This window comes from Ursus arctos, unplaced genomic scaffold (assembly GCF_023065955.2).
Source record: "Ursus arctos isolate Adak ecotype North America unplaced genomic scaffold, UrsArc2.0 scaffold_17, whole genome shotgun sequence".
NCBI classification, from domain to species: Eukaryota; Metazoa; Chordata; class Mammalia; order Carnivora; family Ursidae; genus Ursus; species Ursus arctos.
Genome location: NW_026622841.1, coordinates 51,212,958 through 51,227,956, shown reverse-complemented (window position 1 = coordinate 51,227,956; position 14,999 = coordinate 51,212,958). Strand labels below are relative to the sequence as shown.

The 14,999-nt window shown below is 41.8% G+C and overlaps 1 protein-coding gene across 11 annotated transcripts in view; it reads left to right on the top strand.

Annotated features, from left to right (window-relative positions):
- DLGAP1 (DLG associated protein 1) overlaps positions 1–14,999 on the top strand; it is an 843,835-nt gene that overhangs the window by 536,253 nt on the left and 292,583 nt on the right. For 4 of the 11 annotated variants that reach the window (XM_057313266.1, XM_057313260.1, XM_057313269.1 and 1 more), the window contains exon 1: positions 8,838–8,930. In XM_057313266.1, the coding sequence (XP_057169249.1) occupies positions 8,838–8,930 (93 nt within the window). Of the gene's footprint in view, positions 1–3,307; positions 4,337–8,837; positions 8,931–9,250; positions 9,408–14,999 lie in introns of those variants that run through there. The other 7 variants (XM_057313263.1, XM_057313261.1, XM_057313268.1 and 4 more) reach the window with 4 other exon arrangements.

Below are 14,999 nucleotides of genomic sequence, written 5' to 3'. Positions count from 1 at the left end.
TTATTTATCCTTGCTTCAATTTATTACCCTCTAAGAAAATATAAGTGCTTGACTCTGTGCTGAAAATGGCCCACTGACATTTTAGTAAAACTCATGCTGTGTATGTTTAATTTACAAAAATTATTGTTGGTTACATCACTTAACTAATCCAACATGAATGGCTTTGCAAAAGCTCTTCATTTGCTCTGCTAGTCCTCGGGTACCATTATTTTATGTTAAATGCTCTTGTCATATTAAAGATAACTCAATACTGAATAGTGATTAAAATAATTTTGTTCGGGGGGCGCCTGGGTGGCACAGCGGTTAAGCGTCTGCCTTCGGCTCAGGGCGTGATCCCGGCGTTATGGAATCAAGCCCCACATCAGGCTCCTCTGCTATGAGCCTGCTTCTTCCTCTCCCGCTCCCCCTGCTTGTGTTCCCTCTCTCGCTGGCTGTCTCTATCTCTGTCAAATAAATAAATAAAATCTTTAAAAATATATAAAATAAAAAAATAAAATAATTTTGTTCATTTTGGAGTAAATAGGTAAAATTCATGTTTTCAGCTCTTGCCAGGTTCACATTTTACTTAGCAAAAAGTACCTACCTGAGACCCGGCTACCTCAGAAGGAAACTCCGAAGCATTTTTTCATTATTATTTTATATACAGGGATTCTAATATGTGTAATCATAAGACTTTTTATTTGACTATAACCCTACTTGGTTGTTATTTCTGTGTTGTCTATTTTTTTACTTCCACGTCCATATTTAAAAGCCAAAAATGTCTTCAACAGGACCTGTTTTCTATAGAGAGACTCCCTCATGCAATGGATTTTTCCATCTAAATTAGTTGGTGCCACAGTTTTGCCAAAAACATGTATTTAACCCTCTTAACTCCCTCCTTGCCACAACGCAGTAGTAGGATCATAACCTCATACAAATCAGCCCCAAAGTATTTTTGCAAAAATCTCCTTCTTCATTAGTCTCTCTTCACTGGGCAAGTTTTGATTTAGCTGACCCACGGGTATCATGAGTCCTTCTTGCCTTTTTATCTCTTCAGGTGTCAGTTTCTTTTTGTCCTTAGGACAAACTGTCTTTTGTCCAGACATCCTGTATAGGCAGGGCAGGCAAGCTCCTCAGACTGTAAGAGGTGGGATGTTCTCTGAGGAGCCTCAGAGGCTCAGAGGTCAAAGGTTCACAGAGGCAGAAGGAGCATCCATCTGCCTGCCTCCTCCTGCACTCAGAAACCACTGGTCTCTGCAGTGCCCGTGAGATGGTCCCTTCCTTGCACATGGCCCTTCTCTCATCACACAGTCATCTTTCCACTCAATACACCTGACTTGAATCACAGTCTGGACCACACTGGGAAATTTTACATTGATGTGTTAATTTATTGAATAAATATTTTACCCTGTTCACACCATCAACCAAGCATTTGCTGGGCACTGGATAGGTAAAACATAGTCCCTAGCCTCAAGGAGCTCATAATTTAATAAACTAACCAATTTTGAAAGACTCTGGTGATTAACCCCCCTCCCAATGAGTTTTGCTGAGCCATTAATGCAGAAACTGAGAGATTAGGAGAAAAAAAAGAGAGTCATAAACTCTGGATAGAGATTTTCAACATTGTCAGGAACTCCCATATACAGGACAGCCCATGGAATACGTAAGACCTGACCTCTCAAAGGTATGCATTTTTCTTCATTAGGCCATGTGTGTGTGCTTTATTTTGTTGTGGCTGTTTTTAAATTACACCATTTATCTCTCCCTCTCTGAATATCTGAAATGACATTAATGATATTTTGGACGGTCGTGTTGGCCTTTCAGGACAACTCCTATTATGACAATTTTTGTTATAGGAAGCTTTCAAAATAAATCAGGCTGCTAACAGGAACTCAGTCAGCGACCAAAGAAGCTGGAGTCTAAAGAAAGTGCTCTGCCCTGTGGGGCAGCAGCCTCTGCTTCCAAAGCACAGGGAAGACCTGTGCCCGCAATGAGCTGAGTCCCCACAGGTGCATCTGAGGAGTCACTTCTCTCTGAGGCAGATCTGCCCTCAGGCCCAGGTCCACTGTGTCCTCAGGATCATTTTCAGGGCCTTCCCTTTGGCCATCTTGCTATCACTTGTGAACGTTGAACCAGAAACCTTTAAGCCAAAAAGAGGAGATGCCATGATATTCAAACTAGCTAATTCAAGCTTATCCTTCAACGGCTCTCTGTTTGTTAAGAAGCAGCTCTTGGGGCGCCCGGGTGGCTCAGTCGGTTAAGCGTCCGACTCTTGGTTTCGGCTCAGGTCATGATCTCAGGGTCATGAGATGGAGCCCTGGGTCAGGCTCTGCACTCAGCTTGGCATCTGCTTGAGATTCTCTCCCTCTCCCTCTGCCCCTCCCCCCATTCTCGCCTGCATGCTCTGTCTCCCCCTGTCTCTCTCAAATAACTATGTCTTAAAAAACAAACAAACAAACAAAGAAGCTCTTTGATCCCTCTAATGACAGAAAACAGGGGCAGATTTTCTCTACAGCTCTGATTTATTTGCCACAATTACTGTTTTCCACTCTAATTACTGTGGTGCTGGGGGCGGGGCGGTTATTTGCAAGCTGTGATTGTCACTACAGAATTCTAATGGGAAAGCATGTGACAGAAGATAGAAAGATATATCCTCAAGTTATAAGGGGCCAGTGGCTTCTCCTATTTTTTTTTCCACCCACATTTATTTTATTTACATTAATGGAGTACTTACTGTGTGCTCACCTAACTGGCCTGGGGCTAGGTAGGGGGCTAGAAAGGTGACTAAGAGGCAAGCCGGTCTGCAAGGAATGAGCTAAAGTAGCCCGGGAATGCCTGAGACAAACAATTCCATAGGAGCTGAGACAGTGTGCAGTAGGTGCCATGGAAACACAGAGGGGAACTAATTCTCTCTGCAAGGGGGATCAGCAAAGGCTTCCCAGAGAAACTGAGCCCTAAGGGTGTGCATGCTTTACGATTAAGACAGTGAAGACTAAAACCAGAGAAACAAGGGAAAGATACATCCAGTTATTGGAATCCTAGAGGGAGGGGGTTTGCTTTCAAATAATCTTAAAACAATTAAGCATTTTTATAGTTTCCTTTTCCAGGTTTACTAGCTTCCACTCCTACCATCTTCGGGTATCTGACTGGAGTGGGCTTTCCCACCCTCCCGAGGTGTAGAGCTTTCCCAATAATATTAAAACTGCTTTCGAGGCCCGCGATGAGTTCTTCCGCCAGAAAGAGAACACGGTAGCTGACACTCAAAAGAGCAACATCTGTTTACCACGAGAAGTGTTATGCATTTTCCCTTCTTCTTCCTTGCCCCCAGGTCTTTGCCGAAGACGGGTCTGGAACCTAACCACGGGGTGTCCATGACCCCCGAGGTTGCCACCCATCAGCAATGAAAGGGTTATCGGGCAGCCGCAGCCACCACCACGGAGTCACCTGCGATTCGGCCTGTGACTCGCTGTCGCACCACTCGGACCGCAAGCCCTACCTGCTGAGCCCGGTGGAGCACCACCCGGCGGACCACCCTTACTACACTCAGCGGAACTCCTTCCAGGCCGAGTGCGTGGGCCCCTTCAGCGACCCGCTGGCCAGCAGCACCTTCCCACGCAGGCACTACACGTCGCAGCAGGAGCTGAAGGACGAGTGCGCCCTGGTGCCCCGCACCCTGGCCGCCAAGGCCAACCGCATTCCCGCCAACCTCCTGGACCAGTTCGAGAGGCAGCTGCCGCTCAACCGGGATGGCTACCACACGCTGCAGTACAAGCGCACGGCCGTGGAGCACCGCAGCGACAGCCCCGGCCGCATCCGCCACCTGGTGCACTCGGTCCAGAAGCTCTTCACCAAGTCGCACTCCCTGGAGGGGCCGTCCAAGGGCAGCGTCAACGGGGGCAAAGCCAGCCCCGACGAGACGCAGACGGTGCGGTACGGCAAGCGCAGCAAGAGCAAGGAGCGGCGTGCGGACCCCAAGGCCCGCCCCAACGCCTCCCCCGGCTGGTGGAGCTCCGACGACAACCTGGACGGCGACATGTGCATCTACCACGCGCCCTCGGGCGTGATGACCATGGGCAGGTGCCCCGACCGCTCGGCCTCGCAGTACTTCATGGAGGCCTACAACACCATCAGCGAGCAGGCGGTCAAGGCCTCCCGCAGTAACAACGACGTCAAGTGCTCCACCTGTGCCAACCTGCCTGTCAACCTGGACGCGCCGCTCCTGAAGAAGAGCGCGTGGTCCTCCACTCTGACGGTCAGCCGCGCCAGGGAGGTCTACCAGAAGGCCTCGGTGAACATGGACCAGGCCATGGTGAAGTCCGAGTCCTGTCAACAGGAACGGTCCTGCCAGTACCTTCAGGTACCATTTACGTCAAGTGATGGGTGCTTAGAAATTGTACCTGCTAATTGTTTGGTGTTTTCTCCTGGGTCCTAGTCTTGGCTCTGCTCTGAATTGTCTGCATGAACCTGAGCAAATTAGTTAGCGTTTCTCTGGCCAACTGCTCCTATCAGGAAACAAACCAGCTACCCCACTCCATCCAGTTGTCTTCAGAAACTAGATTTAAAAAGTGCTTTGAAAAGCACGCCTACATAAAGGCAAGGAGTTATTAATGTTTAGTGTTCCTCTTTTGTCTGAGGGAAGATGGGATAGGGAGGCGAGAAAAGGGGATTCTACACAGAATTTTAAAATAAATCCTTTTTTTTTTTTTTTACAAAAGTCAACAATGATCTTTTGAATTTTGTAAGGAATTTAATTAGATCTATCAAGGGGTTTTTTTTTTTTTTATTGTAAAATTCTGCCTTAAGCTATTTGTTTGGGAAACTTGATCTATGTCCTCACCATTGTAATTGTTATCACCACCTCCAACACTAACCACACTCCCACCCGAACCCCTCTTCCCCCCCAGAGCACAGGGAATTGGAATAATGCCCTGGGCCCTGAGGAGGTGGAGATCAAGCCAGTGTGGGGACCTGACAAGCACAGCTGCAGAGACCCAGGACAACAGAGAAGAGGAGGAAAAGCGGGGGGGGGGGGGAGCACCCACACAATAAAAAGCAATTAGTGTCAGAGTGTAAATCCCACACACATACAGACCCAAGGCAAGCCGCTCCGCCTCTTCCAGTCTCCTCGTGTCTTTCCCTAATGCTCTTCCATTCACTGAACCTAGATTCCCCTGGATAAAAATGTCAGGAGCAGAGTCTTTTTCTTCTCCCCCTCCCCACCCCCCAGGGCCAATTCCTCTATCCCGTAATTGTCATTTTTCCCAAGATATAACCCTCCCTAAAAAAGGACCCTCATATTTTTCCCTTTCGCGGCATCTTTTTGTCTCTCTTCTCTCCTGGTACACCCATCTTTTAAAAAAAAAAAAGTTTTTATTGGACTATAAAGGCATGACATAATCATTTTGCACTCTCATCTTATGAAGAAATGCAAGAAAAAAAGTCTTCCACTGAGAAATTCAACTTTTTGCTCTCTGAATTGCTCCGGACAAACCTGGCTCCCTTGAGAATGCCTCTACCCAGCCCTGAGAATATGCCAGGCTGGCAGTCACCGGGCAAGGACAGTGTCAGAGTCCATCCCAGTGTTCCGAAGAAGCCACAAACATACGGATAGTTTTCACAAATGGCACACAATGCCTTGGTCAGTTTTTCCCACTCAGAGTGGTATTGCCTCGTTTACTATAAGCTTCCTAGAGGAGTTAAGCCATCAAGAATTATTAATGGAATTTTAGAGCTAAAGAGTACATCTATTCCAACCTTCTCATTTAACATATAAAAAACTAGCCTTGAAGAAAGGTAAAGGCTCAGTAGGTTATACTGTTATACCATTAGTACAGAGGTAGGAGAGAATCCAAGTCACTTAATTTATAGAAATGACCATAACAAGGGTTACAACTGAAGACTTTAGAAATTCTTTAAGCATATCAATCTTATGCATCACCTAGAATAAAGTATTTTGATTAGAACATCTGTCCTGAAGAAACGATGGGTAATGAGATAGGAGCCCTAGAACAGGATAGTTTATCTATGAAAGTTCTGTAATAGGTGTCACCAAAAAAAAAAAAAAAAAAAAAAAACACAACAAATTAAAAAAAAAAAACACCTGGACTTTAATAAATAGTGATGAGATTAGAGAAGAAATATCAGATTAAAGAAGAAAACTCAACAAGGATCCAGGACCAGCCTTTGTTAATGAAAAAATGCCTTTTTTATGTTCGCATGATTGCCTACGTTCTTTCTACCTCAAATTCATTTTTCTTTCTTTTTTATGCCTTTTTGCAGTAAGAGGCTCAAGTAGTGGAGAAAAGTGGAAGGATTAGGAAAGAAAGAAGGAAACTAATTAATACTGATTGAAAATCCATGATGTATCAGATGCTATAGCAAACGTGATCACATTTGTTATTCCATTTAATCGTCAAGATAATCCTGAGAGCTTGATATAACAATACTCCGACTTCACAAGAGAGAAAACTGAGATTAGAAATATCAAGGGATTTTAAAGCCACATGGCCAATAAGTTGAAGAACTGAGAATTAGACTTACATCTATTTGATGCAAAATGGCTCTTTCCAATACATCCCAGCACAGCCCTGGAATCAAGGGCATGAAAATAGTGAACAGGAGAGAAAAAAATCTGTAGAGTAAACATATTATTATTAAAAGCTTTTCAGTAAAATGAGAATGAAAGCTTGAAGATTTAAATATGAGATTTAGTATCGTAGCATTATTAGATCTCATATTCTAAAGGTTTGGGAATTCTATTTTCAAGTTATTTACCTTCTTTCACGCCAGTTTTTTAATGAAATATTTGAGGCTTACAGAGAGGTATAAAGAAAAATAATAATAAAATAAACACCCGGTTATACGTAACCCAACTGGAGAAATAAAACCTTCATTACAATGGATCACACATATACCTTCCCCAATCCCATTTCCTCCCCTTCCTCCCCAGAGTAATAGGTAATCTGACTCACTACCCAAAGGATCTTTGTTTTTAATTCTGAAGTTATTGAAAGATTGAAAGAAATTAATATTTTCTATCCTACATTGGGCAATAATTAACACTGAACCAAGCTAGTTAAACCCTTTATATAAATTGAGCTCAAAGGCACACCTTCTTTAATAAATATTGACATTTATTGAGCTCCTCTTCTGTGCAAGGCTTTTAGACTGAAAAAAAAAATTCTGTATTTCAGTTTGAGCAGGTAGTGTGTCTAGCAGATAAACTAAATATATCACAGTGTGTTCTTCCCACCCAGGGTGCAGAGGTTACAGGGCTCCTCAGAAGAAGGGGAAGAAGGAGTTGGACATTCACAGGGGGCGGGAAGAGAACAGGAAACTCCTGAAACTGGACATTCTCTCCAGCTGTCATCTTTCTTTAGAAGAAAGAGGGACTCCAGCATCTTGCCATCTCAGGAAGACAGGTGTAGCCACCCCCACCAGGTCCCATGGAATGATTTCACTTATAAGCTCATTCTTAAAAGCAAGTTTGGGGAAATGAAGAAAAAAAAAATTTTCCAGTTATATTATCTTAATTACCAACTAATAGTGAAACTGGATTTACAAATGTGTTTGACATCACCCTCACAAAGTTTGGTGGCTAAAGCATTGAACTTGAAAGGAGAGGGTCTATGTTCTAGTCCCTATTTGCCACTGAGTTAGCAGTCACTTACTAACCAGTGACCATCATCTCAGCTCTCTGGGTCTCCTTCCTCTGCTATAAGATGAAGCATTTGGTCTAGAGGACCTGCGATCTGAGTTCACATTTTTAAACTCCATAGTTACATATGAGGAATACTAATTAGAGCAATTTTCAAGAGTTGCAAGGCCTGGAAACTCTCAGTGAATACATGTCTACCAAAAGTACAAGTTTTTCCAATGTTATCTAATTTGCTCTATAAACCTCTGTGAGGTATTTCACAGTTGAAGAAACCGAGCGTTAGTAAATTAGGTTAAGTAACTTGCCTAAGGACACACAGTCAGTACATGGCAACGTGGAGGGTCAGAACAGACTCTGCCTTCAACGCCTGGATTTTTCTATCTACCGTGTCCAATCCCAACCCCTTCCAAATATAAAACAGAGGGAGGAAGTGGCATGCATCAAATACCTGCCGTGTGCCAGAAACCACACAGTATCTCATTTCATTCCTGAAATAACTGTAAAGTATTAGTGCTTACTGCAGTTTTGCAGGTGACTAAACTAAGGCGCGGAAGATTAAATCACTTACCCAGGAAGACATAGATCGTTAAGTCAAAGAGCTAAGACTTGATCCTAGATCCGTCTGAGTCTAAAATGTGCTCCAGAAATGGAACTAAATGCGTTTTCCTTTCATTTGATTACCTGTTTTACTCTGTAGCAAGTGTATGTGTTCCTTTGACCCCATCCCCATGCATGCAGTTAAGAACGCGCGTACGTGCAGTGTGACCCACCTTAGACAAGCAACGGAAGGACTGATCTGTCCCTAGTTTGATTCAAAACTGCACAAAGGTTAAATTAATAGGCACCGATAATAGAATCTAAATACTACCCAAGTTCTGATTCTCTCTTTGGAGAATTACCACTTGGAATTAATTTAACTTAAGCCATTGCCATGGTTATATAGAAAATGAGAAGTCTGTAGGTATTTGGCCTCTGTCTGACGTTGATTTAGAAATAAAATACTGTAGCTTGAAATTATTGCAAGATCCACTTAATACAGTCAATTGTGATCTGTGTTCACAAGCTGTTTGTAGTTAATAAAAAAAAAAAAGACTCCCTTTTTTTCCCCAATATTGTTATTTTTAAATGTCAAGAATCAGATGTCTGCTGTTTAGAATCTTGTACCGCTGCCAGTGACTGTATCAGGGTTTGGAGCAGGGACATGGATTTGAAGACATTAAAACTGTTTAATTCTCAGTTGAGATGTGGTTGGCTTTTATACATTTGGAATAGAGCATTTATGGCACATCTCCGGGTAAGTGCTAATAGTTAAGTAAATAGGAAGGGGCTCAAAGGAGTAAGAGGAGTTTTTGTTGTTGTTTTGTTTTGCTTTTAAAAAGCAGGATTCTTGGTTCTGTATATGCCTCTTTATGTGAACGGTATGTGTTGAGTGACTAGCATAGAAAGCCATTCAGAGGAGCAAGATTTTAAGATTTCCAACTGTTAACCTGAAAAAAAAAAAATCCCTTCAATCATGTATTTTGCATTCATCCAGCAGCAGAAACAGGAAAAGGGAAACAAAACGCTCTCTCCGGTAGAAGTAGAGACACACAGAGAGAGAGAGAGAGAGAGGGAGAGGGAGAGGGGGAGAGAGCAAGACAGAGACGGAGAAAGAAAGCCACTCTCAGAGATGAAATTTTAGGAGAGCGAAATGATCGACCTTTTTAAGGCTGAGTGGGTTTCTTCAGTTTGTGTGCAAGTTTCAAGAAATGGAAGGACTGACCAGGTTTGGGTACAACTCTTTTATTACTCTGTATTTGGTGGTAGTGTGTTGTTGGTTTGAGTGGGGTTTTTTTGGGGGGAGTAGTTTTTGTTATTTTATGTCTTCTCTAAATAATAGCTAGTAAGACTGAGAGAGCTAATAAACTAATGTATGTACAGATGATAAGTGAACAGGTTGAGACACCGGATACCTACAAATCGGTGTCTCCACAGAAGCTTCATGAAATCTTTCATTGACAGATTTGATCTAAGGTGCCAGCTGCTATTAGAGGACATTGTGTTGGCTAGTGATTGAAATGTGATCAGTTGTTTTCCATGACAAGGATCCTGAATGCTTCCTGAATGCTTACCATTCCTTTGCAAAATTAAAATTTCTGGAAGACTGGGGTTTGGGTTTTTTTTCCTTTTTCTTCCTTCTCCTTCCTTTCTTCCTTCCTCCCTTCCTTCCTTCCTTCCTTCCCTCCTTCCTTTCTGGGTTTTTTTTTGTTTTTTTTTTTTTTTTTTGGTCTCTTGGTTAAATTAGACTCCACAGAAGATCACTGAAGAATCGTTCATAACATCATGAACCCAGGATTTTTTTTTCCAGTGCAAGTACAACTATTTTTTCAAAATTTTGTTCAAGATTATTTCAGTCTTTGCGTAGTGGAAGTTTGTCCTTCCCTGGCTGGGGTTTTCTTTCCTCTTGTTTTAGAACAATTTAAATTATATTAAATCAATTAAAACTACTTTATGTGAAATGTGTGACAGTGCTGAGCAATTCTGCTAGTGACTTTGGTTACTTGGTTACTGCAATGCTGGCTTGCTTACTGCCCTCTTTTTTAAACCGTCAACCACAATAATTAATAATTTTCTTTATTTTTAATTTAAATTGCTCTAATAATCCATTAAGGGGTGCTAAGATTCTTGCATGTATTTCCTTCTTGGGTTGCACAATCTTCTATTCTTTCACTGATGTTAGTAAATATATCCTCTTTGCTGATAGAAAAATGAGGTTACTCCTGCCTGATCTTAACTTTGACTGTATATTCAAGTACATGACGAGCAGAATCCTGGTAATTCTCTCTCTGATTCTAATTTTCACTATTGCCCATATCCAAATAATAGTGGAGATGTGAGGGAGACAATTGGCAAAACATTGTCAGAAAACAGGGGTCCAGAAAGAGTTAATGGAAGCCAAAGGAAACTCAAAAAAGAAATAGGAAATCCTTAAAATTTGTTTAAGAAACTTTATGATTCTTGGTCTGCAATTTCATTATTCTAAAGTGCTTGGTTAGCCACAATCGAAGGTTCCATAACACATGTTTTCGGGTCAGACAGAGTCCAATCTACTAATGGAAGCTGTCGCACTGGTTAGCACAGAAGAGCCTTGGATCTCCTAACAGCCAGTAGCCTTTACTTCCTCTTTCTCTATCCTCCTTAGGAAACAGGTTGCTTGGTTGCAAATTAAAAGCAAAAGTTCCAGGTACTCCTTCACGTTCTCTGGAGAAAGATTCATCCATGATCTCATGCCCCCTTGAGATCATAGCTTTACACAACTTTACATGAACAGTGATTTGTGGATGGTAGAGGACATTGGGCTTTTGTTTGAGATTTTATAGAGGCTACTGAGAAATATATGCAATATTACCAAGTTGGCTTTGATTTGGTGATTAGATTAGGTTTTCACCATTTTAAGTTCAAAGGCAACAACCTCTCTTGGTAGGGTTATTGTGCTCCCTGGCGTGCTGTCGAATCGTGGGGAAATTCCATCTTTAAAGGTCCGAACAGTTGAAACTTCACATGGTTCAAACCATAATACCCCTTGGTCAGATTTTTTTCTGTCGTTTGCCAGCTTGGTAGAGAAAAATTAAAATTGGCCTTTTCAGGTAAAACCAGGTTACTAATGATATCCACAAAGAGCTACGTGACCTCACTGATTTGTATTACTCATCTGAAACTTTGAACCCATAACTTTTCCCACTGGATAAAAATAATGTGTGTGTAACTTCCCACCCAGGGTTCATTTATCTGATTCTCATGATTATCTTGTCATCCCCTGTCATTAGGTTCTGTCCCTAGTAACTGCCATTTGGATTATGTTATGGCATGAGGAAATGTTTTTTTTACTTACTTTTCGTAAATGCATATTTAAATGTTTTTTATAAATTCTTAGACTGAAATCACAGTGGGGTTGGGGAGGGTGTGCTCTAATTTTTTTCAGTGAATGACTTATTCTCCTTCAACCTAGTCCTCTCTCTAGCTAAAAGATAAAGATATAAAGAATGAATTAATTGCTGTTATACAGTTAACAAAGGTAAAGGAGGGAATATAGTGTAAGGAGATGCGTGTCATCTCACTCCTTCTGTTGCTTTTGACCAGTATTTTATTTCTGGTATTTTTTAACTCTTTTCTTTCTTGGAGAACACTCAGATGACCAAGGAAATTCTAATTCTCTGGTCTTTTAAGTATAAGAATATATAAAACTATCTTTTAAAATGGTTGGTTTTTTTACTTGCTCAAGTTAAGCAGTATACCCTACTTTGTTTCCATTTCTAAGATAAAGAAACTTCTAATTACATTTGCAAAATAAGTTGTCTAGACCAGTGGATTTTTTCTTTCATGTACATTAAGTCACTATTCTCTATCAGTTGACGTTTCTACTCACTGTTCTCACAGAATTAGGAAATTTCCTACAAATTCAGCCTTGTGATATCACAGAACTGTGAAGCAGAATTACTTGGAGTCCAGAGTCACCATATGTAGTATACGTGTGTACAGGTCCATCTATACACATTACATCTGCAAAGACATCCCTGCACCCCTACTTCAAAATTTCCATTTTGCATTTATATGTATGCTTTCTTTGATCTCTGGTTCATGACATAGGATCCATCTTAAACACACAGTTTCACAATGTCCATGGAAGAAGAATCACTATAAAGTGGGGAATCGTATTTTTTCAAAGATGTCACTAGAAAACTCATTACTTTGCCTTTACACTGATTTTATTGAACTCCATCTCAGACCATTATTATAAAACAGTTAGGGGTATCCTACCTCCCTAGTGTGAGAAGAAATCCCTTTCATATAAAGAGACATCCAACAACAATGAAAGGAAATAACTTTTGCTCTGCTTGCTTTTTTTTTTTTTTCTTCCACTGTTCAATATAGACTGGCAGAATTGACCAGCTCCTCCTGATTTTACTCTCCAGGTGCCTAAAGTCTGTGTAAAGAATCAAGCAGGTTTTGTGGTTTTTTGTTTGTTTGTTTTTTTAAAAAAAATGATACTGTTAGCATTTTAGGACCCCCTCATTGGAAGGCCATCTGGTATACCTTCTCATCTGCAAATTTCTCTTTGCAAGGTGGATCGAGCATCTTCCTGCCTACCTATTTCTCATCTAATAATCAGCTTACAGAAGAATCCTTTGAGATTATTTAGTCCAACCCCCTCTTTCTAAAAATGACAAAAATAAACCCTAGGGAGACACCTTGGCTGATACAAGATCAGTCAGCTTGTCGGTAGCAGGCTGAAACCAGGATACTCACTGTCCAGCTACAGCCGTTTTCTTTTTCCCATTATGTCTCACACGTCTGTGCAAACCTTTAAGGCTTTTTCAAAGGCTAGCTTACTCAACCTTACCACATCCTTTTAAGGCAATGGGGTCAAGGCCCAAGGAGGCAAAGGGAGGAAAAAACCGGTCGCAAAGTTAGATTTGAAGCATGTTTGTGGCTTAAAAGATTCACAAGAGATGAAAACAGTTGTTAACTAAATGATTACCTGCAATTTGTAATTCTGTGGTTACTAATGGCAAGGTAGTAAATTTTTAACTTCTGAAAAATAGAAATAGGTATCTTTCTCCGGTTATCCCTGTCAGTCCCTCCTGCATCTCAGTGGTCTCATGATGAGTAAACCATGTGCCAGAGGAGGACAAATGGAACAGAAATGCTCCGTGTTCAGATATGTCATCTTTAAGCATTATACTCAGAGCCCCGGGACTGGATTCTGAAGACCATGTACTTTTCTCTGGATCTTACACTATCTTGGTAGCCAGCTCCCCATACTTCCCACCTTACTTTTTTGTAGGATAAAAATTGCTAACACAGCTGTGACCCTATGTATAGAATCATATAGACGTGTAGCCACTTGCTCTATCATGGAATATTTAGGACAATGGTTCCATGACTTTGTGTGCGTAAGAATCACCTTGAAAGTGGCTAAAAAAAATGAGGATTTCTGACATCAACCCAAAAGATTCTGAATTTGCAGTTCTGGGGTGATTCCAGCACAGAAATCAATCTAAGAGCCACATTTTAACCCAATTCTAGAAAACTATCAGATTACATTTATCATTTTATCTACTGAAGGGGGCAGTAGAGTCTAACAGATGAAAACGTGGGCTTCAGACGCTCCCTTAGCTTTACTACCGTTGCCGACTTCCAACACGATTTTGGCCTCCCTTCCCTTAGTACTTCCATTTCTATACCTGTGAAATGGGCATGACAATATGACTTGTTTGTTTGTTCAGGTCTTAGAAAAAAAATTAATTTCTGATTCGGGAAATCAATGAAAAACAGCGTGAAATGTTTGGGGTTTACAAAATCTCCAGACATCAGAATCTTCACCGTGTCTTCGTGTTTCGTGTACCATAACACTTCCTTATATTTTGCTTGACCCGACTTTCATTAAACCAGGGTTAAGATGAGCATATCTGACGCCCCGGAAAAGGAAAGCCCTCTCCCAGCATTGGATACCAGACGGTCTTCCTCCCAGTGTAGGTTTAAGGATCCTTTGGCGTGTTCCAACTAAACACACGAGGCTTTTGTCTGCAGATGAGAAGATCACAAAGGGTCGATCTGTTGCGAGCTCAGCATCAGTGGGTCAGGTTTTCCCATGGCTTATATTTGCCCGTGGAACACAATTCTTCTGGCCTCCCGAAGCTTTAGTTTGCTCACAAAAGACCTGCTTTTGCTTTCATACCTGAAGTTTGCCAAGACCGCCTTATCCCAAGCAGCTTTGGTAAGTCAAAAGGACAAGTGTAAGCAACAGCTATGGAACTTGTCTACAAGGGGAGTCTATCCATTTGCCTCCCTTAATGACTCATCCAGGTTTTCTAAGGAGTATTCCAGCAGGGCAACTTTGATGGGTGGGAGTTCTTCCACCACAGCTAGCAGATGACAACAGGCTCTTGTCCATTTCTCTTTTTTGCTCAGGCCCAAAGTCCCAGATGAATCACCTCCATTCCCAAGCCGGCTACACACAGGCCACCTGCCAGCACTGGTCTGACTGGGGGCCCTTCCTGCAATAAATAGGTACAGAGAGAGGTGCACCTTTAAAGTCCTTTTACAAATCCCAACTACTTTTCATCTTTGGAGAATTCATGTCTTTTTTTCTTTTTCTCTCCTGAACTAATACAAGTTTAGCCGGCTCTTCGGTAACTCGGGGGGGGGGGGGGGGGGGGTGTCAGGGAAAGTAACTGTCATTTGTTTGCAAATGAAACCTGAGCTTTCTGAAAATGATCCCCATGTAAAATCTTTCCCCCATAACACTCCTCCAGCCTTCTAGTTGATTTTAGATAGTTTCCTGTTCTCCCACCTCTTGGAAGTACTCCATGGCACGCTGAGC